The following is a 27068-nucleotide window of genomic DNA, read 5'->3' as shown; positions in this document are numbered from 1 at the left end:
CTTCTGATTGGCTGGCGCTCGGCGGCCCGCCGCCCATTGGCTGTAGTGTCGGTGTGTTTTCTTCCATAAGGTCCCAAACTACGCCGAGATTTGGAATATTGCGCTATAGTCGTGCAGGAAAATGGCGGCTGTCATTCATAATCCCCTAAAATCGTAAGTAATATTTCAGCCGGAAAAGAAAAAAAATAATATTGATGAAAATAAATCGCGCCATGTTTGCTTTGTGAAGAGAATCACTGACTGTGAGTCTCAGGAGATAATATATGTTTGTTTTCTGCATTATTATGTCGTAATAATACATTAATGCGTTTTTTTACTTCCCGTTTTATGAGAACTAGCGTTTTTACTGAAACACGTTGAATTGTGCGGTAACTGCAGGGATGGACGCTGAAGTTTGCACGGAGAAGTTAGTTTTATAACGACGTCTTTATGCAATATTTAAAAATCATTATTGAGTATTTTGCTCCTCTTTTGTGGGCTGAACACACTGGCTCGGATCACAGACGCATCAGTCGTCGCTGGTTCGCTTCAGTGTTCACTGAAAGAAACATCTTTTTATTATGGATGTGTATCATATTTCTCATTTGTTTATGTATATTAGTACACACGACGATGGAGTCACTGCATGATCGTCCGCCAGATGCAGATGATGCTGTACTACTGTTATTATTGTTGTTGCTGAAAGAATACACAGCTCGTCTTCTGTAGGCTATTGTATATTACATAATGTTAACCATATAGCGGAATAGTTCGTAGTAATACGATGTTTTAGTTTTACAGTTTTGACTGATAAGACCTGGTTGCTATTAAATGAAAATATAAGCTAATTTATCTATACAAGTAATGTTCTTTTTTAGGTTTGAGCTCTGACATTGTAAATACAAGATAAAAATTGCGGTAAAATCTAATTTTTTTTGAATACATAGATGTATTCATACACCAATGAATACTTGTGATTATTTTTGCTCTGAATTTATGTTAAAAATGTATTCATTAAGGATAATAATAATAATGATGATGATAATAATTATAAATCAAGTTAACTCCTTTTGGTTTAGACATTTGGGCAAATACTTAACCATGTTTGATCTAATAGTCCTTAAGCCCTGAGACACGTTTCTGCTTTCACTCACTGAGTGGAAGAAGTTTTCGGTCATAACTTTCTTGCTAAACACAAGTCATTTTACACGGACATACACATATGTTTACACCTGATTCTACTTGTATTTTAATAGTATTTGTATGGCCATAAACAAGATTTACTTTATGAATCACATAGCTAATAAACCGGCAGTTTTATTGATAAACGAGCAGCTGTGTTTATGTAAGAAATGATTTTGTTCTCTTTTCCTATTGTAAACTCTTTTATGTTTGTTCTTTTCTTCAATGTTCAGCTATAAAATGGTATTATTACTATTAAATACTCGTTTATACAACATTTTGGAAACCTATTGAAAAAGTAAAAGACCATAAGGTGTGTAAAAGGTGAGAACTCATGTAGTCATTAACATATACTGTGTGAGAAATAGGTAACCAAGTGTTTAGTCCGATTACAGTCTAAAGGTAAGAAAAATGATCTACTTGTCCAACTCCTGGTTCCGAGGTTATTGGGGGCACATTTCTACCAAGATTGATAGAAGTGGAGAAAAAAAACCAACAACAGATTATGCAGCAGAGAATGGTTTGTCTATGGGTCCTTCAGCTGTGCTCAAAGACCAGAAGATTAGACATGTCCCTGTATCCTCCTGGGTCCATCTGTTGAGACTCTAGCTGCACGGAAATAAAGGGTTTGTGATGCAGAAACATAAGCAGATACAGACGTCCATCTGTCAAATATGAGCGACCATGCAGAAGCAGATGATAAGCAATCAATAAGTAACTACAGTTATTTGACAGATAAATAAATATTTGACTTAAATAATGTATTTTTTTTACCTGATTCATGCTTCTGTTTGCAAAGAACTATTTAGTAGTCTGTAGCGAGGGGTGGGTCGGGGGGGGGGGGGGTCTATTTGAGGTTATGTGTTTTTTATTGTGCATGCTTGTCGCGTGTGTTGGATGATTGTTTAGTCCCCTCCCCCAATTTGAGTAGAAAAAGGGAGCGTTTGAGTGAATGATGGAGGTTAGTGTTGCGAGAGAGAGGGGGGTCTGTCTGGCTGCATACATTTATACTTCCCTCAGAACAGGAGAGAACCCTGGCCTTTGTCTATGTGGTACCAGAGAATGCTAATGGCTGGGAATGATTTCCAGGCGGAGGAAATTAAGTGGCCGAGACCCATTTTAGAAAAGAAACCTCTTTGCCGATATAGTTTAATTTTGCATCTTTATCTCGCACAGATGTTTTTTTCCCCTCTTCGTATACCCGTATAAAAATAAGATGGGGGTCCAAATGCCAGTTTTAGATTCGCCCACATTTTCATTTGATCTCAGCGTGAGCTTTGATTGTGATATTTTAAAAGCAACGTAATCCCGAGTTTATTCTCGTTTTTATCTCCCCCCCTCATCCATCCCAGAACCCTCACCACCTTATTCCCCTTCACTTCCTTTGTGTCTGTTCGTGCACAAATGTGTGTGCAAATGAGCGTGCACGCTCATGCATGTGTCGGAGAGCAAATGAGTGCGACAGGGGCTGAAAGGGAACACGTGTGCCCCGGGACATATAGGAGCCCATCACCAGCCCAAACTCTACTATACTTCACTTTCTTGGTGCCTCCTCTTTAGTTCCTTGTTGCTGCACCTTCAATCTGGACCAGTCATCGTGTCCAACACATGGAAATCTGGCCTGTTAAAGCATTTTATGTGGCCCTGTGGATAGTTGACAAAAGTATAATAAAGTTGATATCTGACGTAGAATATCAATATCACAGATTTCCGATATGAATTAAACTGATGCTGAAGATAATATACATTTTATGGGAGTGTTTAATGAAGGAGGACAAACACTGAGAACACTAGGATATATTGAGCCTTCATGGATGAAAAGACAATCTTGCAATCAGTCTCTTACTTTCCTGTTAGAGACAAATATTGTTTGGCCTGGAACCTAAGATTTTGGTCTTATCTGTAATTGAGTTTGACAAACCTGTTGTGAAATATATTCTAAATGAACATGATATAAACTAAATAGAAGAACAAGGACTATCTCTTTGTGCTTGATGGAGTCTACTGACTCTTTTAAGAAACATCTTAAGACGTTTTTATTTGTTCAGGCTTTTCCTTGATTTTCTGGAACTCCTGTTGTGTTCTCAGTGTTATCTTGACCTTTAAAGTATATACTTTATTGAATATTGTTTTGATTGTTTAAGCGCTTTGTCACCCTGGTCTGGAAAAGCGCTATATAAATAAAAATGACTTACTTACTTACTTACTTACATGTCAAAAAAGTTCCACCTACATCATGCACCTAATAAACTCCTTTAAAGTTCTCATTTATGACCAGAGTTTAAGGAAAATATGTTATAAAAGTTATGTTGATCCGGCAGTAATACACACCACTTGTGATACACTGCCTTAATGAAAGGATTCAAACCGTTGCCATGGCCATGAGCTCATGCAGTGAAGTTCCCTTTCAACTGAAATCGATTAATTTTCTCTTTTGATGTTGAAAATAGGCTCTGTTAAACCGAGCACATACAATTAATAGGAGTTGTTGCTTGAAGCACTTTTTAAATCATGTGTGTCTCACATTATGTTAATTTTCTAAAAATACAAGTCGAAGTCGCACCGGTTTGTTTCCCTGATTTGTATTCATTAAGTTAACAAAAATATTTCAAGATGTTCTATTTGTATCTTTTTTTATACAAATTGAATGTATTTCATAGAGAAGTATTTGGAATATTAATGAGTCAAAAAATCTGCATGAAGAAAACGAAGCAGCTGTTTTAAAAGTAATACATTAGTCATTTTACATCTGTGTCTCGTATTCTAATCTAGTTTGTTTCTAAATAAATGACAACAATCCATCACACTAGCTTTCTCCAGAATATGGACTTAAATAATTGTAATTGACAAGCTAAACTTAATGTAACAATGTTCACGATGATACTTCAAGCACATCATATACAATAACTGATTCTCATGAATGATGTTAGGATAATAACAGCTTAATAATAGCTAAGCTAGTACAATTCAGTTTTAAAATACCTTTAATAGTTGCAAAGTTTCCCGATAGTTTATGTGTGTTAAGGTAGTATTTATCGACCAAAAAGAGCAATAAAATCATATCAAATTGTGTGTAAACTTGCCTGCCTAAGACCTTGGCTCCTATCAGAGGTTAAGTGATGTCATCAATAGAAACAGTGTCTTTGTAGTAGCCAGAACATGTTAGTGGGTTGTATGTAGAAATGTAAGATTTTTTTTAATTTTTTTATCAAAGACACTTTACTATATGTTTTAAACGTTTTAACGTTGCGTTAACATGTATTTATTCTTCTTTCTGGAAATATGGAAATAGTTTTTGTTATACTATTGTATATTTACAACGACATTAAGAGATACATTCTGTGAATCCGCTTTGATCCTTTGAAATAAGAGTTCATGGTGAGATATTTAATCTAACAACACGAGAGAAAAAATATGAATTATTCCAAAGGCGCTCCGGCTTAATACTGTTTGCCATCACTACCTGCCTGTCGCTGGGATAAATTATTCATAGATATCTGATTTGATGTATTTTCCCCGAGAACACAGGAGGTGATTGAAATGCTGCAAGGGTCTCGTCCCTGTTCTCTCAGGGGTCGTACCCTCAATCTAAAAATCATCGTGCATCAGTGACCTGTTCTTAATCAATGGTGCTGAACTGAAGTCGTCCATCATCAAATATTGTAGCCAATATTTCACACACACACACACACACAGGTAGCAACCGAAGACACGGTAAATATCCAGGAGGCAGTTGAGGAATGTCCTCCCTGGCGTGTTCGATGACTTGCATAAGCTAGTATCTGCCACGCCAGTGGGGTGAGGGGAGCACATGATACAATATCTGATGTTTGAAGCCATGTAGGGGGAGGGGCTACGAAGGATGTCTCCGACACATAAGACAGATGGTCTCGGAAGGCAAACAAATGCACACGCGAACACTCTTTGCTCTCACTTAACCCAAATATACAACTCTGAGGACACTCACCACCACGATGATGATGATGATGATGATGATGCAGGGGGACAGAAACACTTATGTAAGAGTCGGTGAAGCAGCCGGGGGAGAACATGCAGATGCTTTTGTTATTAAGAGTGGCACAGAAACAGGATGACACGCTGGAGGTGGATGAATATTACTGGCCTTCAGCCGCCTTGATAATGACGACGACAGAAGAGTGACTGAGTGTATTATCCACTCGTTCCTCATGGAGATGAATCTCGGGCCAGAACTGTGTCACATCCAAGCTCAGGAAAAACACAACATGAATAACATTTCATAGGTCATCATGGTGGAGGAAGCGTTCGCTGAGAAATGGATGTTTAATCATAGAAACACAGATTGGGTCCGAAAAAAACCTTTTACACGCCCCATTTCTCAGCCGTGTGAATTAAGTGCTATTTTGGTTTTAAGTGTATTCATTATTCTGCGAGTCAATGAAACCATGCGGTTGTTGGCGAGTTCACGGAAAGGTTTGTTGCTAACAGCAACCCGTCACTTGCAAAGTCTGAAAGAAAAAAAAGTGGTCATAACTTTCTTAAAATGTTAAATATTGATTGAATTTTACAGACAAGGTGTGAGTTTAAACTGTAAGGTCAATGTGTCAGGGAAGGGTCAAGGGTTATGAATCTGCTACACACTATTATACGCCATATTTTTGGGGGTTTGCACTTTTTTTTAAACCTTATATCAACCCATTAAGTAGGATTGAGCATTGGCAAGAATTTCACGATACGCACCAGGATACTTGTTACTTAAATTTAGAACAAAAACAAATAACAACTATTCTATAATATATTTGCATTGTATTTTCTTATACACAGGACTTTACTTCCAAGTGGACTAAATAAACAGTTTTATTTAATTAAAATAATTATATGATGAGTGGAAAATAATAAGTTTTTATTTACCATTTGCGCCTAAACAGTTTAAGGAGACAAAAACAATCAAGCTTAAGTATAGATATAAATAAAGGGCTCAATCTATACAGAATATTAATAATATTAAAATATTAAGATGTAAAAAATGTTAAAAATACAGATACAAATATACATGCAGTAAATACAGCACATTTATATGTATATATATGTGAGAGAAAGAGAGATAATTGCAGTATCGCACTGGGATGTGTTTCACAAATTACTTACATTTATCATTATTACCTTTTTTATCTGAAGTCAAAGTATCGTGATATACATTTCCATATCATAAAATGTAGTTTTTTTTTACATGTGGGCTTAATGCCGTTCATTGGGAATTGACTTGGCGAGAGTTTAGGGAGATGAAAAGGAAAGTGTTTTGAAGAATCGTTCAAAGATTTTTAAGATACGCACATTTTTTGTGAAGGGTCATAGTAAATAGAACAGAAAGAACTAATGGATATCATTTCCTGGTTGGGGACTCCTCTTCTACACTGAAGAAATAACTTTTCATACATCTTCTTCCTAGAGTTCTCCTGCCATCTCAGTCTCTGGGTCCTCTGATCACTAGAAATGGGGGCATCATCATTAAGAGTAACTGACACATTTCGAGAGGAAAGACTGTCCCGTTTTCTCTTTGAAGCCGAGCTTGAAAGATGAAGCGATAGAACCCTCGTGTTTGTTACTTCTGTGCTTTGATGATGTTCAACATCGCATTAAAGCAGGGATAGTTGGCACTGACGTTTAGATTACATTCAAACATGCTACCTTATCTTTAACTCAAAGTGCGGGGGTTGAGTTTTTATTGCGACTCACACCAACCATAAGTCACAGACACTAGTGGCATGAGTCCCTTAGATCTGTTTAAGAATTCCACACTCCCTGATTTGATCTTTGAACTGGTGTTTTTCTTGCCTCTAGAAAACCTGAGCCCGGTCGCCCCCCCATCGCACCCCCCCTGCTCTCACCCTTATTCCTGCTTCCTCTCCGTCGGCCGCGACCAAACACTGCACATCTTTGTCAGATGCAGTGTAACCAGAGTGCTGGTCTTTGTCCAATTTTGCATTCTTTGCATATCGCTGTGGAGCATCACGACTCGTCTGGACGGACGGGACGACAGTCCGGCCAGAACCGTCCTCCTCAAACCTGAACAGACGGTTAAAAATATCCTATTAAAAAAACATAATTTGCTTTCTTTATCTTAACAATTCATCTGAAAAGGGGAATTGTAAAATGAGATTGGATGTTGCTGCTTAACGGAGAAAAACAAAGTGTCTTATAGCAACTTTTTCTCACTTATTTTCTTGTTTTAAGCCTCCACCAGTAAGAAAGTTGTATTTATTTGAAGCTCTCTCCCTCTAGTAATTCAAATAGTTAGCTTGAAGAACAACAATCCTGGCTTTTCCATGTAAAAACCTGCTCTCGATATTGCTCTCCAATACCCCCGGATATGAGTATCTTCAATTGAGCCGTGGAGTCGACATCCATCAACCATTTCCCCCCGTCTTAATAGCCGGACATATTGAGATGCTCATCCTTTTCCCTTGTCTTTCACATTCAGAAGCAAATCACATTTTCTCTGAAAACCATTAAAGCAGTCTTCTATCAAGAGATCATGCCCAATTTTACAGAGAAGGACCATTTCCTGCATTGCCCACTAAATCAGAGATTGTAAAAAAAACGCATTCGCTTTTAAAAGGGGCGACCTTGAATTTCATCTGTGTGAGCGCTTGGAAATCAGATTTTTTTTTGCAACATTTAGCTCCACTTCCTGTTCACTTTATTTACCAAGCTGATGTTTCGTCGTCAAGGTCGTTCATCTGCGCATTGATCTCTTGCACTAAAGAGTGTTATTGATGTCTCAAATTGTGATTTATATCTCCCTGTTGTTGGGAGTGTTCTGAATATATATCACATCTGCTGTGTGGACCAGAACTCATTTGTCAAATTGTCAGAATAAAAAAGTCAACTTATGATTTGTTCGGCTTTCAGCCCCTTTTTCTTCTCCCTCCGATGTTGCAGCTGTCCTGACGTTGTTCAGCCAAGATGTATTTTACACAATACAGTGAATTTGATGGAGCACTTGTCTGGCGTTGAAGTAGTTATGGAATAAGTGCTTTGTTTTTTACCCCTACTTTTTTGTTTTTAATCTGAAAATGTGGACAAAATGTTCATACTTTAATATTCCAGTAGCTGCTTTAGAAGTCCTCTGCTGACATTTTATTTTGCTGATGCGTTTTTACCGAAATGTGTCTAATGATAAGCGGGTACTGGCAATGAATATGAATAATAGTTTGCAGCATAGTATTATTCTATACGTTGTTATATCCTGTGCATGAGGAACGAGGGTAGCAGGAGGTTAAACTAAAATTACTTTTTTCAAAGATAATAAGATTAAAATAATTTTTAATTAATTTTGTAATAAATAATCCAATTAATCTATTGTTTAATAGTCTTAAAATACCTGAGAATCCTCAACTTTTTTAACTCATCATTGTTGAAGTTTAATACATTTATAAATGAGAAGAAGGCAAAATAATAATCTGTGTAAAATTATTCATCGTTAATAAACAATTTACTGAAGGAGACCTCCTGAGGGATCAATAAAGTTCTACCTAAAGTTCTACCTAACCTATAAGGACTAGTCTACTTTCGGCTGCAATTGAGACTCAAGTGTTTACTGCAATCTTTGGTTTTAACCAGCTTAGGCGAATATTACCGTGTTATATTGTCTGAATCATTAGAAAATAGAAAACATAAAACATCAGGTCTATGTAAAATGTTTTTTTAACACGTCAAAAAACAAGTATCTATCAATGTCCACTTAAAAGACCTACACCAAAAAAGTTAGACATTAAATATTGGGTAAATTAAAAAGCACTAATTATGACTATAATGCAACTGTCTGGTTTCAAGAAGAGCATTAACGAAGTTTGTCTGCGCTCAGGCTCGGCGACCAGTTCTACAAGGAGGCCATTGAACACTGTCGCAGCTACAACGCTCGACTGTGTGCCGAGCGCAACGTCCGAATGCCCTTCCTGGACTCCCAGACCGGCGTGGCCCAGAACAACTGCTACATCTGGATGGAGAAGTGTCAGCGTCGGCCAGGTGAGGAGTCAGTCGGAGGAACCGCGTCAACAGATGTTCTAGTTTGTGTGCTTCAAGTGTGCGTCCTACGAGGCGATTCACCCACCGACGATAAGTCACCCGCCACATCTGGGTCGGCCTTTACAGCCGAGGGCAACAATCTGCTCTCGACTAAAAGCGGGACACAAATAGACGTCTCTCCATCTCGAGTGCAAAGCCCTTCAGGCCCCACCCTATACTTTGTGGCAGACTCACACTTTTATTCTGAGTTCACCTCTGCTTGTCTCAGCTGGTCTTTTACTGACTCCGTCAACTATGGCTTATTCTTATTCTGTCAATGGAATACTTTTCAAGATGTCAAGAACCAGTTTATAAAGAGAAGAAATAACTGTCATATCAGCAGGTCCTGGCACATGTTAGTGAACAGGTTATGTTGTCAAAATAAAGTTTTGTAATTACCATTGATGTTAATCACATGAAAATGTCCTAATATATATGTTAGCTTTTAGTTTTTTCTGGCAAAAATCAAATATAAGATAAAAACATCTTGATCAAGAAATGTTTCTCACCTTGGACTCAAACCAAAAGCGGTCACAGCACTAAAATAGGATAGAATTAAATGTATTTAGTTAAAATTATTTTTTTCATTGCTTTTAATTCATGATATTTATAACTATTGCGTGTCCACCAAACACATCCCTCCATGATCCACATCTTAATAATATTTCACTAGTTTCATCTAGTCCTCTTACGCCAAATTTTGATTGACAGCTGGCTGATCCAATGAAGCATTTTTAGTGAGTCCTGACTAACTTTCTTATCGTGTACTTATATTTTCATTACTAGCTGTAATTATAACTTGTAAATGTTATGTTTTTCTGGGTATTTTTGTCCCCAGAAAAAAGGATATATTTTTCATTTTATTAATATAATGTTTTATATTGTTTTCTATTCTTTAAGGTCTGTATTTTATTTAGCTTGTTGGCCGATCATAACAGGATATAACTGCCCACTTCTCTTCCTTTAATTCACTTTTTTGTGAGTTTTTCTTGTACAGAGAAGTAAAAAATATTTTGAAATAAATAGCAGAAATAAATAGAAGTAAAGTTCACATGTTTTTCCCATATTTGTCCATGATCTTTAGTTACAATAAACATCTTTAGCTTTTTGGCCCCTCACAACACGCACCTTTTTTCTTGTCCCCAGAAATAAAACATATACTTCCAATAAAATGCTTTAAATCATGCTAATTGGTTTTGTCCACATTTATGTAACCCTTTAGCCTGATAATAGCCTTAATTAGAGTATTTTCATTCTTATTATTATTATTATTTTTTTCATCTTTATTATCTTTTTGGCCCTTCAGTCTGTATTGTGTTGCCCTAAGACTCATGTTGGCGTGTGTGTGTGTGTGTGTGTAGGAAAAGCTGCCGGACAGATGTACACGTACCCTGCACGTTGCTGGCGAAAGAAGAGGCGACTCCACCCTCCCATCGATCCCCAGCTCCGCCTGTGCGAGCTCCGTCTAGGTAAAGCAAACCGTGCACATGAAACCAGAGGCAACTGAAAACTTTCCCTCGCGCACGTGTGAGAACGTGCACACATCCTGTCCTGTTCGACTGCTTATGTTTACACACTTCTTTTTTCTCCTGCAGCATTAATGCTTATATCTGAGCATCTGGGTCTGGTTAGGTCGCCTCTCCTGCCAGGTCTCCAGGTTCATTCTCTCGCTTGAATCAATGCCTTCTCTCAGCGGCGGACGCACACATTTATCCACACACACGGACACACAACCCCCCATATTTCTCTCCCTAACACAGCAGTACAGTTGCACCCTTAAAGGGCCTCTGTAATCATTTGTCCATGAGGCATTAGAATGTAAGTCTAGAGGTGGAAGTTTTTTTTTTTTTTTCCAGAGTGTGTGTCAATCCAAGCATGCATGTGTGTGTGTGTGTGTGTGTGTTATGGGGGATTTTTTTGCAGAGGAATGTCCCAGGAACCTGATAAGGGGGAGAAATAAAGGCAAGGCTTTGTTCCAGTGTTGCCACAGTATTGTTGCCCACTCTCTGTCTTCCAGATGCAACATAATATCGTTGAGCGATCACAGGATCCAGACCTATAAGCTGAGATTGTGTGTGTGTGTGTGTGTGTGTGTGTGTTGGTGGGAATGGAGAGGAAACTCCCATGAGCAGCCAACGTTCAGGAATAGTAAGAGGAGTATAAAGCAGGGCTGCTGCTGCTGTCATTTATGTTTTCCAGACGTGCGGTTCAGCTGTGATATCTATCTAAACTACACCAGGAATGTGACTGCTCTGCTCACTCTCTGGCTTTTTTGGAAATGCCTCGTGTTTACTTAGTACTTCCTGGGCAGAAAGGATTGTCTGTGTGAGCACAAACACACTTCTAACCCTCCCTGCAAATCCATCAGTCATTCCTGCTCTGAAAAGGGTTTTGAAAACACAAGCTTGTCGACATGTAATGAAACGTTGATTGAGCGTTTTATTGTCTCCTGTCATGTTCACACTCGACACTCTTTAACTGTGAACAACGTCTCAAGTAGTGACAACAACTGCAGATACAAGAAGTTACTGAAGATCTTTTCAACATCAACGTGTGATGGAAACAAGACTCAAAACTTTGTTTTTGTTCATTTCTATTGGTGTGTTTTTTCTTTTGCGTTTTTGTCTCGGGGTGAATTGATCCATTTCTGTTTTTGTTGGGGTGGTGTGTGTTTCTGTATAGGTGTGGTGGGATTTTCTGTGCTCAGGTGGTGTGTCTTGGGGTGGGCAGTTTGTGCGTATGTGTGGTGTGTGTGGGTGTTTCTGGGTCTGTGTGGTTTGTTTCTGTAATGGGGTAGTGTTTGTGTTTGTTTTTACTTTTCTGTTTCTCATGTGTGGGTTTTCGTAGGTAGGGTTTTAGGGTGTTGCGGTGTGTGTGTCTCCTTTTATCTTTGTGTCGGGGTGGAATGTAAGTAATTAAGTAAGAAAGTGTTATTTGTAAATATGTGTGTGTGTGTTTCTGTTTCTATGTTGGGCTGGTGTTTTTTTTTTGTGGGTGATGTGTGTGTTTCTGTTCTGATGTAGTTTGTTGGGTGGTGTGTGTGCATTTAGGGAAGTGTGTTAGGGTTTCTCCAGTTGTGTTCGGGTTATGTGTGTTTCTGTTTTGACGCATTTTGTTGTTTGTTCTGTGGGTTTCCTTTGTCGGGCCTGGGTTGGCATCTCTGTATTTTCTATGTAAATGTAATGTTTATGTGTGTTTCTGTTCTGGGGTTGATTGTGTTTCTATGTTAAAGCCGTATGTGTTTTTTCTTATATAAAATAATCAGTTTGAGTGTTTTAATTTCTAAATCAGTTAGTTGAATCCAAACAAAACACAAAGGTCAAAGGTGACTGTATACTTTTGTTGTTTTTTTACCTTAATTATTGACAAAAATCGAGCTTGTGACAATCTTTTTTATCTCTACTTTTTTAATTTTTGTCCAGCAAATTGACACAAACTTCAATCTTCCAGCTCTGGTTTTATGAATTAACAGACATAAGCGGTCACAAATAAACCAGATGTTTGTGTTTTTTCTTCTTCCCGAGGCAACTCCAAAAAAGATTCCTCAGTCAGATGGTAGAAATGTTCGTGAGAGGCTAACTAGACCAACATGGAACTTCTAAGGGATGAAAGTCGGGATGTATTGTGTTTAAAAAAAAAAACCTCCTCACAAGTTTAAACCTGCTGACCTGCTCCTTGCATGTGTGCATCCCCAACAATTCTGAGCTCTCCTTTCACCCCCTCAGAAGCCGAGCTGGCCCCCAAGCGTGAAGGGCCCCCGGGAGAGGCCACCGCTTTAGAAGCCCTCCTTAGAAGCGACAACCTCTTGGAGAAGAAAAGCAACATCACTAAGGAAGAGGAGACTCTGCTGGAGATACAGGTGATTCAACGTCGTCTTTTGCCAGGACGGGTTTTGTAAAACCTTGTTTAGTAGATCGATAGATAACTTGGATAAAAGTGTCATTTTGGCAAATGTTGTGACCAAAATAGTAACAGTTACTCTTTAAATTTCATCCTAGTTCATTTCAAATGACACCTGGAAGTGCAGTGATGAATTCACTGAGAGGGGGTGAGGCGACTAGAGAGAGCGTTGATTTTTAGAGTGTAATAAAGTAAGATCTAATCTTACCTAGAAGACTGGTGTGGTTTTACATTCTGGAGAGTGATGTTCTGTCACAACAACAGTGTGGGGATCATGAGTGCTCACTGGTTCAGAAACAGCAGGATGTTCCCCTTTAAAATGAGGAGAAAACAGAATAATTAAACATGACAGAAGTAAAGAATATGCCATGTGGTTAACATTCATTTACATTTATTATCCATGTTTACTTATTTGTATTATTTAAGTCTTTATATGATTAAGATTGAATAAGACTTTTCTCTATTTTAATGTGAAAAAACGCAGAACAAAAGGTGATTTAGATACCATCAGTCGACGTCCGAACAAAATTGTCATTTCAGAATTTTCCTTTTAATTGAGTTTTGCTCTTTTTTGAATATTTTTATAATTGTAAAATCCATGTCTCTTTTAAAATGAGGATCTTATCTTTAACAACTAAATCTTCATAGGTCCTCAATATAGAAAATTTATCTTTGATTTTCCGTCAACTATCAAGCAGACCACATAAAATTCCTTGGCATACCAGATTAGACTAAATACAAAATGAAGACCCAAATGAGACAAAAATGTCAAATTTATCATTGGACAAAACACATTTATATTTACCTTACAGGAAGTGTTTTCATTCCTTTTGTTCATTTCAGTTTATTTTAAAAGGACAATGTGGAGTTAGTCTCAATGCATCTTAATTCTCTCAGTGTTTTTCTTTTTTCACCAAATAAATTAAAGTTTAGTTTTACTCATATTCTTGTCATCCACCATTTCTGACCTTTACCTTATCTTAAACATTGACATCGTTATAGAGCACCATATCAAACCATCCTGCTGGCCACACAAAAGAACAGGCCAGATTTGGACCCTCTAAATTGTGATATTAGTAAAACAAACTTCATGTTCAACAGAGAGTTCTGGAAGCGGAGGAGAATGGCGATGGTTTCCATGACGATGAGGAGTTTGAGCTGGACACCCCCAAGAGGAAGAACAGAAACAGAGGCAAAGTAAGCGAGACGATGATTCCTGGCTGGAAACTAGTTGGTCTATCCACTGATTCTTTTGTTCGCCAGCAGAACAGAGCTTCCAGTCGCAGGAGGACAGAACAAATCAACTTGGAAGACCAGGACAAACCTTATGTTTGTGACAGTAAGACTGAGAAAACTTTCAACAATCATCTGTTATTCGTTCCATTTCTGTTACCATCTGTCTGTGACTTTCATTTAAAAAGCTCTTCCAGCGACACTCGGCTACTTCCAGGGTCTTCCACGGTCATTTATCCGAGGCTGAAAACATTGATGATGTTGCTAGGAAACCTTTTCCGCCTTCAGAAATATGAAATTTATCTCCTCAACTCTCCTTTTTTCTGGTCAGCAATCTGCAGCATGACGGGGTCACTACTGTGCCTTTGAGCCAGACCTGGCAAAGCATGCTACTTTCATACTAGGACAGGGTCCCTACGCAGGAGGGTTTCCACGACGATGTGGACATACCAGTGAATCTTATCCTCATTTTTGTGTCTTGTTCTGTCTTTCTGTCTTTATTGTTTGCTTTTGTGTCTTCTCTGTTCCAGATAGATTGAAACAAAAGCATAACTCAAAAAAGGCTGAAGAAGGTATCTGAACCCATCTGGTCTCTATCGAGGCTACATCAACTGTCTGATCTGTCGCTTCTCTGCTTCGGGATTGTGGCTTTTTTTTTTCTCCTCCCAATTCTTTTGGTGCCCTCTGCTCGTGCACAACCAGCTTCAGCGTAGCATGACACTAACGCTCTTTAACGCTTGCTTATCCAGGCATGCACTGATCCTTGTAGAGGCTTCTTATCAAATGCATGACTCTCAGCTGCAGATGTAGCCATCGTAGAAGAAACGTCTCCACACGAGGTTTATTCTGTTCCAACGATTCAATGTCGACTTCTATCATGGCTACACCGATCTGCTCTTTTTTCCAAGATAGTTTTAGTTGAGATGCTCTTATGAAGAAATTGTATTTGGGGAAAGTTCATACGTTTGGATTTTATTGGCGAGTCCCTATTTTTATGACCTTATTTAAAAATGAAGTGGTCACCGTGGTCGTCATCATCATCATGTGCTTCATCTGCCAATACTATTTCATGCTGGTAAATACTTTGTTTAAGGAGTTTATGATAATCTAGAGGTCAAATGAAGCTGAATTATTATGAAATATAATTTTTACTTTTTTATTTTATTCAGAAAAACTTTTTTAGATATTGGGCCATCTTTGAAAACCCTTGATATTACTTCTTGGCAATAAAAATAGATATTTATCCACCTGTTAAATATTACAGAGCCAATAAAGTGTATCAAATTGTGTATGAACTTGCCTGCCTAAGACCCTGGCTCCCGAAAGGGCAACATTATTGGAACATTAGTTGCCAGTTGTATGTCAAAGCAAAATAATGTTCCAATAAAATGAGGATTAAGCCGCAACTTAAAAATGAAAACATTGTTTCTGGTTTCCCTCATAACATCGGTTGCCACATGTGACATGATTTAAACATGAGAAAGGCTTTTATTGGTCTGTTTGCTGTTAAAATAGTCCATTAATCTTTAGTGAAAATGCCTTAAAAAAATATATATATTTTCATTTAAAATGACACTTAACTGCACATTTTGAGATTCAAAGCACTTTAATTAGCAACCTTGATCCTTTTAATCGGATGAAATGATTACACACTTTATACATTTTTTAATTCTGTAATCTCAGAGTGTATTAAGTAAGTTAGTGTAACAAAACAACACTAAGAGTAAGACTAAACCTGAACAAATAAATAGGTTGTTAGAAGAATTGCCCTTTTTAGCATTAAATATGTTTAAAAATGAATTACGCTTAATATAAATGCATGTAAAGTGTATATAGGTCAGCGTAAACATTTTAAGGGAGACAAATAAAGAATGTGAATAAAACAAAGTTCTAATTAAAATAAAAGAAGTAGTAACAAGTGTAAAACTGAGGACCTAAAGGCTAGTAAGGAGCAATATAAAGCGTTAGGGTGGGGTGAATAAAAGACATCTGGGGGTGATTAGGAACTACAGAGAAAGTTATTTAATTTCGCAGTGACAATGAATTGACGCTAGAGGGCGCCAGAGAAAGTTTAAAATGCCGGACAAAAGATGAAATTAAAAGGGAAAAAAATGTGTTTAAGTTATTTTATGAGTTGGAATATACCATTTTGTAGCACCACTGTATTTATAAATATGTACCATCTGTTTCAGCATGTTTAGTGGATGTTTAAAGCGATTTTTTTGTCTCCTAGTCTGTGGAAAACGCTACAAGAACCGCCCGGGCTTGAGCTACCACTACACCCACACTCACCTGGCGGAGGAGGAGGGCGCCGGGGCGGAGGAGGACAAGGAGCCGGAGCTTCCTCCATCTCCGCCGCGCTGCTCCGACAACCACAAACGTAAGATGGTCGTCGTTGAATGAAGTTATCGTGACTCAACATCGTCTCCACTCTCCAGCTCAGAAGGCTGCAGACGGCTCCATCATCCCCAACGACTACTGTGACTTCTGCCTGGGAGACCAGGACTCCAACAGAAAGACCGGCCAGGCGGAGGAGCTGGTGTCCTGCTCCGACTGCGGGCGCTCCGGTCAGTCCTCGGATTCTCTCGGAAGCTTTTCTGTCTGTAGGAGGCAAACAAATAGCTGATAGTTGTCAGGATTCGAGGCAGGAAACCCAAATGCAGACACATAATTTAAGAGTAAACAGAGCAAAACGAGGCTAAAAAAAACACAAATCAATCAGGAAGTAGTTGAGACGAATACACAAGTGACACAATCAAGGGCAATCAGTGGCACGAGAGGAAGTAAACAACATAGAAACACAAACAGGAATCAGGGCTTCACAATTAAACCAGGAAGTGACAAGAGAGAATATGAATGACAGCACATGACATACATTTATTTGTCTTAGACAACATGTCAAATCATGAACATAACATCTCAAAATCATATTCTATTGCAAATGAAATGAAACCAGTCAGGAGATAATAAACTATGGTGTGTTCTGTAACCAAATTAATTATTTTTAGGATACGTTTCAATTTTCTTATATTATATAACATTTTAAATGGTATGAAAAAATATATTATTTACTTACATTTATTTTATAGTATCACATTGTTTTGATATATAGAATTAAGTCTAAGTAGAACTACCAAAATTAAAACTACTATTTTAAAATAATAAACTAAATAATTAAAAATATATCATTAAAATATAAACAGCAGGTTAATTCACAGACACACTTCCACATGACGCCTAGAGTTTCAAAGATAATTTTAGATTTAAATTGTATGACTTGTTGTTGAGGCTTTCTGTTGCTTACTTATTCATACCAGGCACACATTACTGTTTTACGTAAAAAGAATTAAGCTAACCATGCTAATAATTAGCATCAACATGTTATCTTTAGCATAAATAATTTAGCATAACCATGCTTATAATTAGCACCAACATGTTATCTTTAGCATAAATAATTTAGCATAACCATGCTTATAATTAGCACCAACATGTTATCTCTAACATAAATAATATAGCATAAGCATGCTAATAATTAGCACCAACATGTTATCTTTAACATAAATAATTTAGCATAACCATGCTAATAATTAGCACAAACATGTTATCTCTAACATAAATAATGTAGCATAACCATGCTTATAATTAGCACCAACATGTTATCTCTAACATAAAAAATGTAGCATAACCATGCTAATAATTAGCACCAACATGTTATCTCTAACATAAATAATGTAGCATAACCATGCTAATAATTAGCATGTTTAGCATGCTTATGCTAATAGCTGACTGACCATTTCAATACAATATGAACTAATCTTGTGTTAACTTGTGAACCCACAGGTCACCCCACATGTCTCCAGTTCACGGACAACATGATGCAGGCGGTGAGGACGTACCAGTGGCAGTGTATCGAGTGCAAGTCCTGCAGCCTCTGTGGAACCTCGGAGAACGACGTACGTCACAGTAACACCTTTTCTTTCACCTTTCAGCTCCTGGTTACTGTAGGTTTGATGCACTGATGCCTCGTCGTTCAGCTCCTGTAACAAGACAGTGATGTCACTCAGTGGTTCACTTAAGAATTAACTTAGAATTGTGTCTCGCACATGTCAGACATCATTCTCACCGCAGTTTCTCGGGTGTTGACTTGACAGGTTTAGAATAGATGAATGCAAAATATAAGATTTGATGTCTGTGTTGTGCACTAGATTGAAAACATTGTTTCTGGCTCTCCCTAGTGTCAGAATCATGTACAATGTCATGGATACTCTGTTGCCACGTGCCACATGTTCATTTTTTTTGTTCAAATTAGACAACTTTATGAAATCACTACATTTTTTTGTATTTAATATTCTTATTTATTTAAATATGCTCTCTATGATTAATAAATATGAAAAACTCTTGTAAAATAGGCCACACTTCGCTAAAAATGAAAATGAAAAACCCGCCACAAAAACAATTTAAGGATTTGGCTCTAAAGAATTTCTACGGAAATTTTAAAAAATTGGATTTTTCTCAAGTCATATAATGAAAAATTGCCAAACATTTATAAAAACATTTTTAAAATAAAGAAATTCTGCAAACCTTTGGCAACTAGCCACAAGACAATGTGAACACAAAGAAATGTTACGAAAAAAATAAAGTCTCCAAAAATGAGGGGAAAATTGCAGCAAAACCAAAGTTCAGGTCATGGCAGATCATGTATGTAAACACATGAAATGTTACCGAAATGGCCAAAATCTGATTTTTTCAAGTCTCAAAAATTTGGAAAACTTTCTAACTATTTCCTATGGAATAGTTTTAAAAAATGGCCGACAAGTAACATCTCAAAAAAAAAATCATGTTCCAACGAACCATGTGAACGGTCACTTAGTCATGACTATTTGTTGTTTTCTTAGGATTCATTTTGACAGGTGAGAAAAAAAAAAAAAAGAGTTAAATAAAGACAAGAGCTAAACAGTATTTTCAACACTGTTTAAAGTGCGACCTCCGTCTGTTGCCTCTGCAGGACCAGCTGCTGTTCTGCGACGACTGCGACAGAGGATACCACATGTACTGCCTGAAGCCGCCAATGACTCAACCTCCTGAAGGTAACACACACACACACACACACACACACACACACACACACACACACACACACACACAGCTTCTGGAGAGCCCGGGTACAAACACAAGATCCTTCTTCTGGTCCCTGCAGGGAGCTGGAGCTGTCACGTGTGTCTGGACCTGTTGAAGGACAAAGCCTCATCGTTCGGAGACGCCTGAACGCGCCTCTCATTATGTACACAATCTACACACATCTGACTGTACAAGCCCGCACACTTAGGCAAAAAGAAGACACACAAAAAAAAAAGGGATTTGAGCTCAGAATCAACAGGTACAAACATGCGGGTGGTTCAACACCATCAGCTTTTCTCTACCTCACATGTGTAAATATATATATCGCACACACTTGAGCAGGTTTTTGTCTCCGGACAGAAACACACTGACCTCCTCGACTGACTAGTGAGTGTTTAGATTTCCTCTCGTCTTCTGTTTGTGTTGGAGGATCTGGCGAGAGTCTGCTTCGGACGAGACTGTTTGGATCTCAGTGACACTTTTCAACAAGACTTCATGAAGCTACTTTACGTTTCATCAGCGGTTCCCAAACTTTGTACTTTCTCCCGACACCGTGTAGATAACAGGAAGTATTTGTAACTCATACGATTCAATAATATTGATCCACTTTAGACGTACATTTTTGTCACAATTCGCTTTCTGTGACGCAAGCGCAACGTTTGAGACGTGACGCTAAATTTAGTTTTCGTGTCATAAAATGATTTGATATTAGAATTATTTTTTTTACTATTATTTCCAGACTTAAAATGTGTTATTTAATTGAATATTTACAGACTTCTTGGATTTAAACAAAGATACAAAGTGTTACAGTGCGGTAGCTAGCTAGCAAAGAGCTAGCACTTCCACCATTAACTAGCTCTTTTATCACTTAATGTTACAGTAAAATACTTGATTAATAGTTTCACTATTATGGGATGGAAGTTATCCTAGTTGTTTTTAAACTTGTCTGCTTGAGACCTTGGCTCCTGCAAGCATCATGGGTTGGAGGGTAAAGATTTTGGGGACAGGCCGGAATCTTTTATTATAAAAATAATATATAGTAAAGTATCAAACATTGAAATAAAAGGTTAAATAAAGTAAATTCTGAGTGTATTATTTAAGTGCAACAAAAATATCAATCAATATCAAAAAGAAAAAACGACAATGAGTTCATCGAGTGACTAAGTTGTACTTCCAGAAATCAATGAATAAACTATTAACATCAGAATAAACTCGTATATAATGTTTTTTTAAAAGGTCAACAAGTTTGGGAACCTCTGATGTCATCGGTCGATCCGGTTCATCGCGGACGAGCGAGAGCAAATATTTCCAGGTCCATCGGTCTCACCCGTCACTCACGACGGGAGGATTCTTCACATTCTGCATGTTAATGGAGTCACACACACATCATACTATTTGTTTCACCAGACAATCATCTTCACTTAGTTTAGTTTGTCTAAAGTAAACAAAAAAAAGATTTATTGTGCTTTTTTTCAGCTCTTCATGTCTTCCTTTTGAGTACAGTATTCTCAAATGAGTGTTGTATTTTGTTAAGTAATTGTTTTGTATTGTGTTAAAATAAAGACTTTTTTGCATAAAAAAAACGGTCGTCTTGATTAGTTGTGTGTCTTATGTACTGGAGCTTAAGTAAAATATCACAATATCAATATTTTGGCAAGTTTTTAGGGGAGAAAACATTCCTGTCGTACAAATTTAATTAATAATTTGGATATTTACCATTTTTCATGAATTTGTCGAGCATTTTAAATGTTTTTTTCCCTCTATCTATCTATCTATCTATCTATCTATCTATCTATCTATCTATCTATCTATCTATCTATCTATCTATCTAAATAACATCAGTTACTGGTACATTAAAGTTGGCATAAAAAATTAAATAATGATATACTTGAATTGTTTATCTGACAATAATCCCACTATGTTACGTGACCTTTGTGGGATTTTAATGTCACACTTCTGAGGCGTGTGAAAAGTAAATATCATTTTACACAAATCCGACTATATGGTTGTTACGATTCCAATCCGCAAGAGGGCGCCCTTTCAATGCAACGATTATCTGCCCCTTGTTTTTTCCACACGAGTTCTGTCAATATTAAACTTGATCTTTAAACCCAGAAAAGGACCTTTTTAAGAGGATACATCGATCCATATAAACAAGTAAATCATCTCTTGCCCTCTGGTTCATTCAGAAGTCTTGTTGTAAACCCATGAGCAATACGTGAGGAAACCCAAGAAGAAGAAGAGAAAGAGAGAGTGAAATATGTACTAAAGAAGAAACTTTATTTAAGAGTGCTCATGTAGTGAAGTTGACCTGGTCTGGACTGGAGTCTTACTGAAAATAAGTTGCTGGTTTCTATGACAACATGGAGAAAGTAGGAAGTAGTGTTTGTTGCCTTGATCCGAAGATCTAGTTTGTACTCAGCAGTGAAATATGTACTAAAGAAGAAACTTTATTTGAGAGTGCTCATGTAGTGAAGTTGACCTGGTCTGGACTGGAGTCTTACTGAAAATAAGTTGCTGGTTTCTATGACAACACGGAGAAAGTAGGAAGTAGTGTTTGTTGCCTTGATCCGAAGATCTAGTTTGTACTCAGCAGCTGGTTGCCATGGAGGTGATGATGGACAGCAGGGTGCTAGTGGCGAAGGCCGGGTTGAGGAGAAGCTGCTCCAGCATCTCTCGGCCCTTCTCTCTGGTCACCACGGAGCACATGGAGCTGCGCCACAGACTGACCAGACCTCCACCTGACCCCCGGGAGGAAACAACTCTTAGATGAAACCAGTCAGGAGAGAATAAACTATGGTGTGTTCTGTACCCATCACGGTGTTCATGTTCCTCATCCAGGAGAAGATGCTGAGCGTGTGGTTCTCATCTTCACTCAGATCGGCGATGTTTGGGGGAGAATCTCCAGCCTTGGGGGGGAAGAAATATGTGGATAGATGAAGAAGAGGACGAGCGAGAAGTTGATGGTTACCTTCAGGATTCGGCCGGGGAGGGGAGTGATGAAATTGGCAGATTTCTCCAGATTCGACTGGAAGCGAGCGGCTGAGACGTACTCGGCAGAGTTGAGCCAGCTTGAGGCGAAGGACATCTCAGGGGAGGAGTAGGAGCTCTTCCTGTGACGAAGAACGGATATTTAAAATCATCTGATGTATCCGAAGGAGGTTGAGGAGATAAAAGGTTGGATAAGTAAGTACTTGGCGCTGCACGCTGCGGAGGCGTAGGTCGAAGCCATCTGGGCGTCCCAGTAGAGTCCGAGGATGGCGTCCTTCTTCTCGTTGTCGGGCATTGGAGACACAGCTGCGTCCTTCAGTCCCTGTGGAGAAACATCAGGAGGTTCAGACATAATCTTGAAACAACTGTTGAACATAATCATCAATTTTGAATGAACAGATGCGACAGGAAGTGAAGAAAACCACAGAAATAATTCTCGTTAAATAATATTTAATATAAAAACTGTAATTTCGAACAAATAAGGCAATTCAGTTAAGAATATTTTATAATATTATTATCCGACAACTATTTACAGACCTGATCTATTGAACTCAAAATTCTGTCAATGTGAAAATATTCAACATTTGTTTTTTGATTTTCCCAAAACAAAATGTTTGAAAGATGCTTTGGAAGTTACTACTCAGAGGAATATTTAAGTTACTCTAAAACAACACATGCATTTAATCGAGCAAAAGCATAGTCAACAGATAATACATAAAATGAATGTATCTATTTGAAATATCAGAAGCAAAACGTTTAGGTAAAATAAAATAATCATTTAATCAGTATATAGGGTAGTGAAAGATGTTAAAGGTTATTTAAACAAGAAATACATTCAATACAATTTAATTATATGAAATAATAATAATTTGAAAAAAATAAAAGAGATATTTTAAGATGTTATCAAAAGTTTGAATAAACACCAACATGTTTAATATTATGTATGTATTGCTACTGTATTAAATATAATATATACAAGAAACAATGTAAATGTTTTACTTCTTCATATTCGTTTTTCTGTGTTTTGTGTGTATTTTTATTTTATATTTACAAATAATAATATATTTGAAACATTTACGTAATTCATTGATTTTTTTGTCACTTTTGTACCTGGAAAAATATGTCCCACTTGTTCATGACTTCGGGGAAGCGGGTCTTGCAGTCGTCATAAGTGGTGCAGTATTCAGTGACACCGGCCGGCACCTGCAGCGCCACCTGGCGGATAAGAAAACGAACTGCATCAAATTTAAAGTTCATCCTCAACACCAGAGTGTCTGACGAACCTGGACTCCAGCTCCGAAGAGGCCGCTCTGAGCGGCGGACAGGAAGGGCAGCGCGGAGACGAAGTAGCTGATGCCTGCGAAGACGAAAGACGCAGCTGAGTGTGTGTTTGTGGGTTCAGGACTGTGTGTGTTTGTGGGTCATACTCACAGCCCCACCAGCTGGCGGTGGAAATACACATTGGGTCTCCGGTCTGCAGGCCACAACCAGTGGCACCAGTTGGGTCAGCCAGACGTCCTGAAAGTCCAGAAAATAAATAATTTAAAACAAAAAAAAACAGTTACTGGAGTATATATATATATATATATATATATATATATATATATATATATAAATAACTGTACAAATGCATACCATCATTATTATCCATAAACATTTTATTTATTTTAAAACACAGAACATCTTAGATGTTAAATCTAATTTTGGTGGACCTTGCTTTCAGATGTTTTTTCATCATTTCAAATCCACATTTCTATACGTGTGGCTCTGACCTGAGGTGAGCATCCAGACCACCTGCAGAGGGAGTCCCCACATTGGATTCTCGGTGGCCGACGTTCCCATGTATCCCATCATGGGGTCTGTGGCTGCAATCATCAGGCGGTACATGCTCAGGCGCTGCAGGAAGTTCCACGGGTCCGGGTTGGACACGCCGTTCACGACGGGCAGGTCGGCCAGCTGGGCGGCCGTCTGACCCCACAGGACGGGGGCGCCGTTCTCCAGGATGACGGCCGAGGAGCCGAGGGAGACGGCACAGGCCAGCAGGAGGCAGCAGGCGGTGAGACGAAGCATGGCTGAAGAGGGAGTCAAGAGGGTCGTACCTGGACTGACTGCAGATGACCAGACACAAGCCTTTTATAGTCCCGGGTCCACTTGGAACGGGGCCACGGCTGTATGTCCATGTGATGAGGTGATGCAACCAAGAGAGTTCAAACAAGAAAGACACCTTTCCCTTAAATTTGCACAAATCACAAATTAACTTTTTAAATAGCTACTTCTTGGTCATTTCTTAATGTATCAAAACATAAAGTCATTAAAAAAAAAGTTTTATAATTCAGAAGAAGAGGTCAAAGTTCATGGAGTCAGTGATAATGGTTTCACGACCTAATGTTCTGACCTCTCCACCAGAGCCCCTTCAGCTCTTGATAATGTACAACAACAGATAACCCAGGGATCAAAGGGGGACGGGGGGGCCCGTGTTGCAATGTGAATTCCATCCTCACATGTTCTTCTTGGAAAAGACAAACTTCAATTCAAAATAATGCTCAGTCAACATGCCAAAAATTAGGTGAGAGGTCACCTTCAGCACGTGACCCCTGTGGCCCGCAGTTCCTCTATTCACCAGCTGGTGAAAATAATTCAACTGGAAGGTAGCTAGAGAGCAGGGACTCAACGCAAAGACTTCAAATATTACGACGTTAAGGACCAACATTTACACGAGATAAAAAAACAAAAAACACAATGATTTACTCCTGCAATGGTTTGAAAAAGTAATAGAAGCCAATAATAAATGAGTTGTTTACATTTTCATTTCAAATTACAGGCAATTCATTTAAAATAGGTAGTGTTCTGAATCACTACTTTTCATCAAATTTCACAACAAGTCAGTAACATTTAATTTAAAAGGTTATTCAATTGACACTTAAATGTACACATAAATATACACTTATTAATTTAGTTTTAAAAAAGATAGATGTTGAAAAAAGTTATATTGATGATATTGTTGACATCATATTTACACTTCTTCCATCCCCTCTTAATAAAATAGTTTATTAGTAGTTTGTAAGAGAAAGTCATCTATGTGTGTCGTATCTTCTTTATCTTTATTTCTCTTTGTTCTTGTTCTTATTTTATTTTTATGAATAATTGCTGTATTGCTGTGGCTAATTGGAAAAAAACAATTTCCTGAAGGAGACCTCCTGAGGGATCAATATAATTTATTTCAATAAAATAGGCTAGGTTAACTTTAACAGTAATGTAAGTAAGTAAGTAAGTAATTTTTATTTATATAGCGCTTTTCCAGACCAGGGTCACAAAGCACTTAAACAATCAAAACAATACTAAATAAAGTATATACTTTAAAGGGCAAGATAATGGACTCCTATTTAAAATTATTAATGATATATAATTGTAATCTTGGCTCCTGCAATTGTTTGGGTGTTGCGTTTGTGATAAGGTAAGGTAAGGTAAAAATTTATTGATCCCTCAGGAGGTCTCCTTCGGGAAATTGTTTTTTACCAATAGCCAGCAATTTTTCATAAACAATAAAAAATAATACATAAAAAATAAAATAAGAAGAAGAACATAAAGAGGAAGAACAAGATGACACAATCTAAGTCTAAAGACAAAGACAAAGAACATAGGTCAAGGAAAGAAAAACAACAAAGACAAAGGATACAAAGACTAACATGGAACAGAACATCCAGATACTCTCACTGCACTCCTGCCCCCGAACTCAGAATTGTACAATTTGAGGGATGAATGAGTCCCTGAGTCTATTTGTTTTGCAAACATGATAACATGAAAGTAAAAGCGTTACAAGGTGGTATTTCAGGCTTTTTTGATTAGATTATATCAGACAGACTTTATTAATCCCATAATGTCCAAATCAGAGATCAAAGTTCAAGGGATAACAAAGCGCAAATATATAGAACATAGATAAAAGGAAATAACGCAATGAAAGGACAAAACGATTAAAATAGAATAACATTATCCTTTCACTCCTCTTCTGCCCCTAAATTCAGAATTATACAATCTAATAGCACGAGGAGTCCCTGAGTCTATTAGTGTTGCATCATGGGAGGAGCATTTGTGCTCTCCATCTGCTTCACTGTTTACCGATGACAGCGTTCAGAGGATGAAGAGTAGTTTGTCAAGAGATCTTTTCTCCACAGAGCCAGTCCTCCTGCCAAATATATATATACAGTGCCTTGCGAAAGTATTCGGCCCCCTTGAACCTTTCAACATTTCGCCACATTTCAGGCTTCAAACATAAAGTTATAAAATTTTAATTTTTTGTCATGAATCAACAACAAGTGGGACACAATCGTGAAGTGGAACGAAATTTATTGGATAATTTAAACTTTTTTAACAAATAAAAAACTGAAAAGTGGGGCGTGCAATATTATTCGGCCCCTTTACTTTCAGTGCAGCAAACTCACTCCAGAAGTTCAGTGAGGATCTTTGAATGATCCAATGTTGTCCTAAATGACTGATGATGATAAATAGAATGCACCTGTGTGTAATCAAGTCTCCGTATAAATGCACCTGCTCTTTGATAGTCTCAGGGTTCTGTTTAAAGCGCAGAGAGAACCATGAAGACAAAGGAACACACCAGGCAG

General features: G+C 37.9%; 2 protein-coding genes across 5 annotated transcripts; one reads left to right on the top strand and one right to left on the bottom strand.

Moving 5' to 3' along the window:
• The first annotated feature begins 32 nt into the window (after positions 1 to 32).
• Positions 33 to 21041, top strand: dpf3 (double PHD fingers 3). Of its 4 annotated transcripts, none has more exons than XM_087778972.1 (12): positions 33 to 153; positions 9008 to 9168; positions 10569 to 10676; positions 12933 to 13066; positions 14209 to 14304; positions 14374 to 14446; positions 14871 to 14912; positions 16574 to 16720; positions 16779 to 16907; positions 18181 to 18293; positions 19346 to 19427; positions 19538 to 21041. In XM_087778972.1, exons 1-12 carry the CDS (start codon positions 122 to 124, stop codon positions 19603 to 19605), a joined length of 1185 nt encoding a protein of 394 aa, XP_087635098.1. In that variant the 5' UTR covers positions 33 to 121; the 3' UTR covers positions 19606 to 21041. The 4 variants fall into 4 exon arrangements, with proteins under 4 accessions (XP_087635098.1, XP_087635097.1, XP_087635100.1 ...); XM_087778971.1 differs by having other exon boundaries at positions 14371 to 14446; XM_087778974.1 differs by lacking the exon at positions 14871 to 14912.
• Positions 21042 to 21717: 676 nt separating this feature from the next.
• Positions 21718 to 24539, bottom strand: leg1.1 (liver-enriched gene 1, tandem duplicate 1). The gene is made up of 8 exons (XM_087778755.1): positions 24222 to 24539; positions 23881 to 23967; positions 23733 to 23806; positions 23560 to 23664; positions 22653 to 22771; positions 22430 to 22571; positions 22271 to 22367; positions 21718 to 22199 (listed from the first exon to the last, which is right to left on the bottom strand). The coding sequence occupies exons 1-8, from the start codon at positions 24517 to 24519 to the stop codon at positions 22048 to 22050; spliced, it is 1074 nt and encodes a 357-aa protein (XP_087634881.1). The 5' UTR covers positions 24520 to 24539; the 3' UTR covers positions 21718 to 22047.
• Positions 24540 to 27068: the final 2529 nt, after the last annotated feature.

This window comes from Callionymus lyra, chromosome 17 (genome assembly GCF_982586985.1).
Source record: "Callionymus lyra chromosome 17, fCalLyr1.hap1.1, whole genome shotgun sequence".
In the NCBI taxonomy this organism is placed as follows: domain Eukaryota; kingdom Metazoa; phylum Chordata; class Actinopteri; order Syngnathiformes; family Callionymidae; genus Callionymus; species Callionymus lyra.
Note: the sequence above shows the minus strand (reverse complement) of the source record. Positions and strands in the feature narration are given on the sequence as shown.

Bases quoted from the DNA above. Each gene is read 5' to 3' on its own strand.
- dpf3 (XM_087778971.1), top strand. From the start codon at position 122: ATGGCGGCTGTCATTCATAATCCCCTAAAATC. The intron at 154-9,007 runs GTAAGTAATATT...GTCTGCGCTCAG, and splicing joins ATTCATAATCCCCTAAAATC to GCTCGGCGACCAGTTCTACA. The intron at 14,305-14,370 runs GTAAGCGAGACG...TTTGTTCGCCAG, and splicing joins AGAACAGAAACAGAGGCAAA to CAGAACAGAGCTTCCAGTCG.
- leg1.1 (XM_087778755.1), bottom strand. From the start codon at position 24,519: ATGCTTCGTCTCACCGCCTGCTGCCTCCTGCTGGCCTGTGCCGTCTCC. The intron at 23,968-24,221 runs GTCAGAGCCACA...CTGGACTTTCAG, and splicing joins GGTCTGGATGCTCACCTCAG to GACGTCTGGCTGACCCAACT. The intron at 22,772-23,559 runs GTACAAAAGTGA...GTTTCTCCACAG, and splicing joins AGTGGGACATATTTTTCCAG to GGACTGAAGGACGCAGCTGT.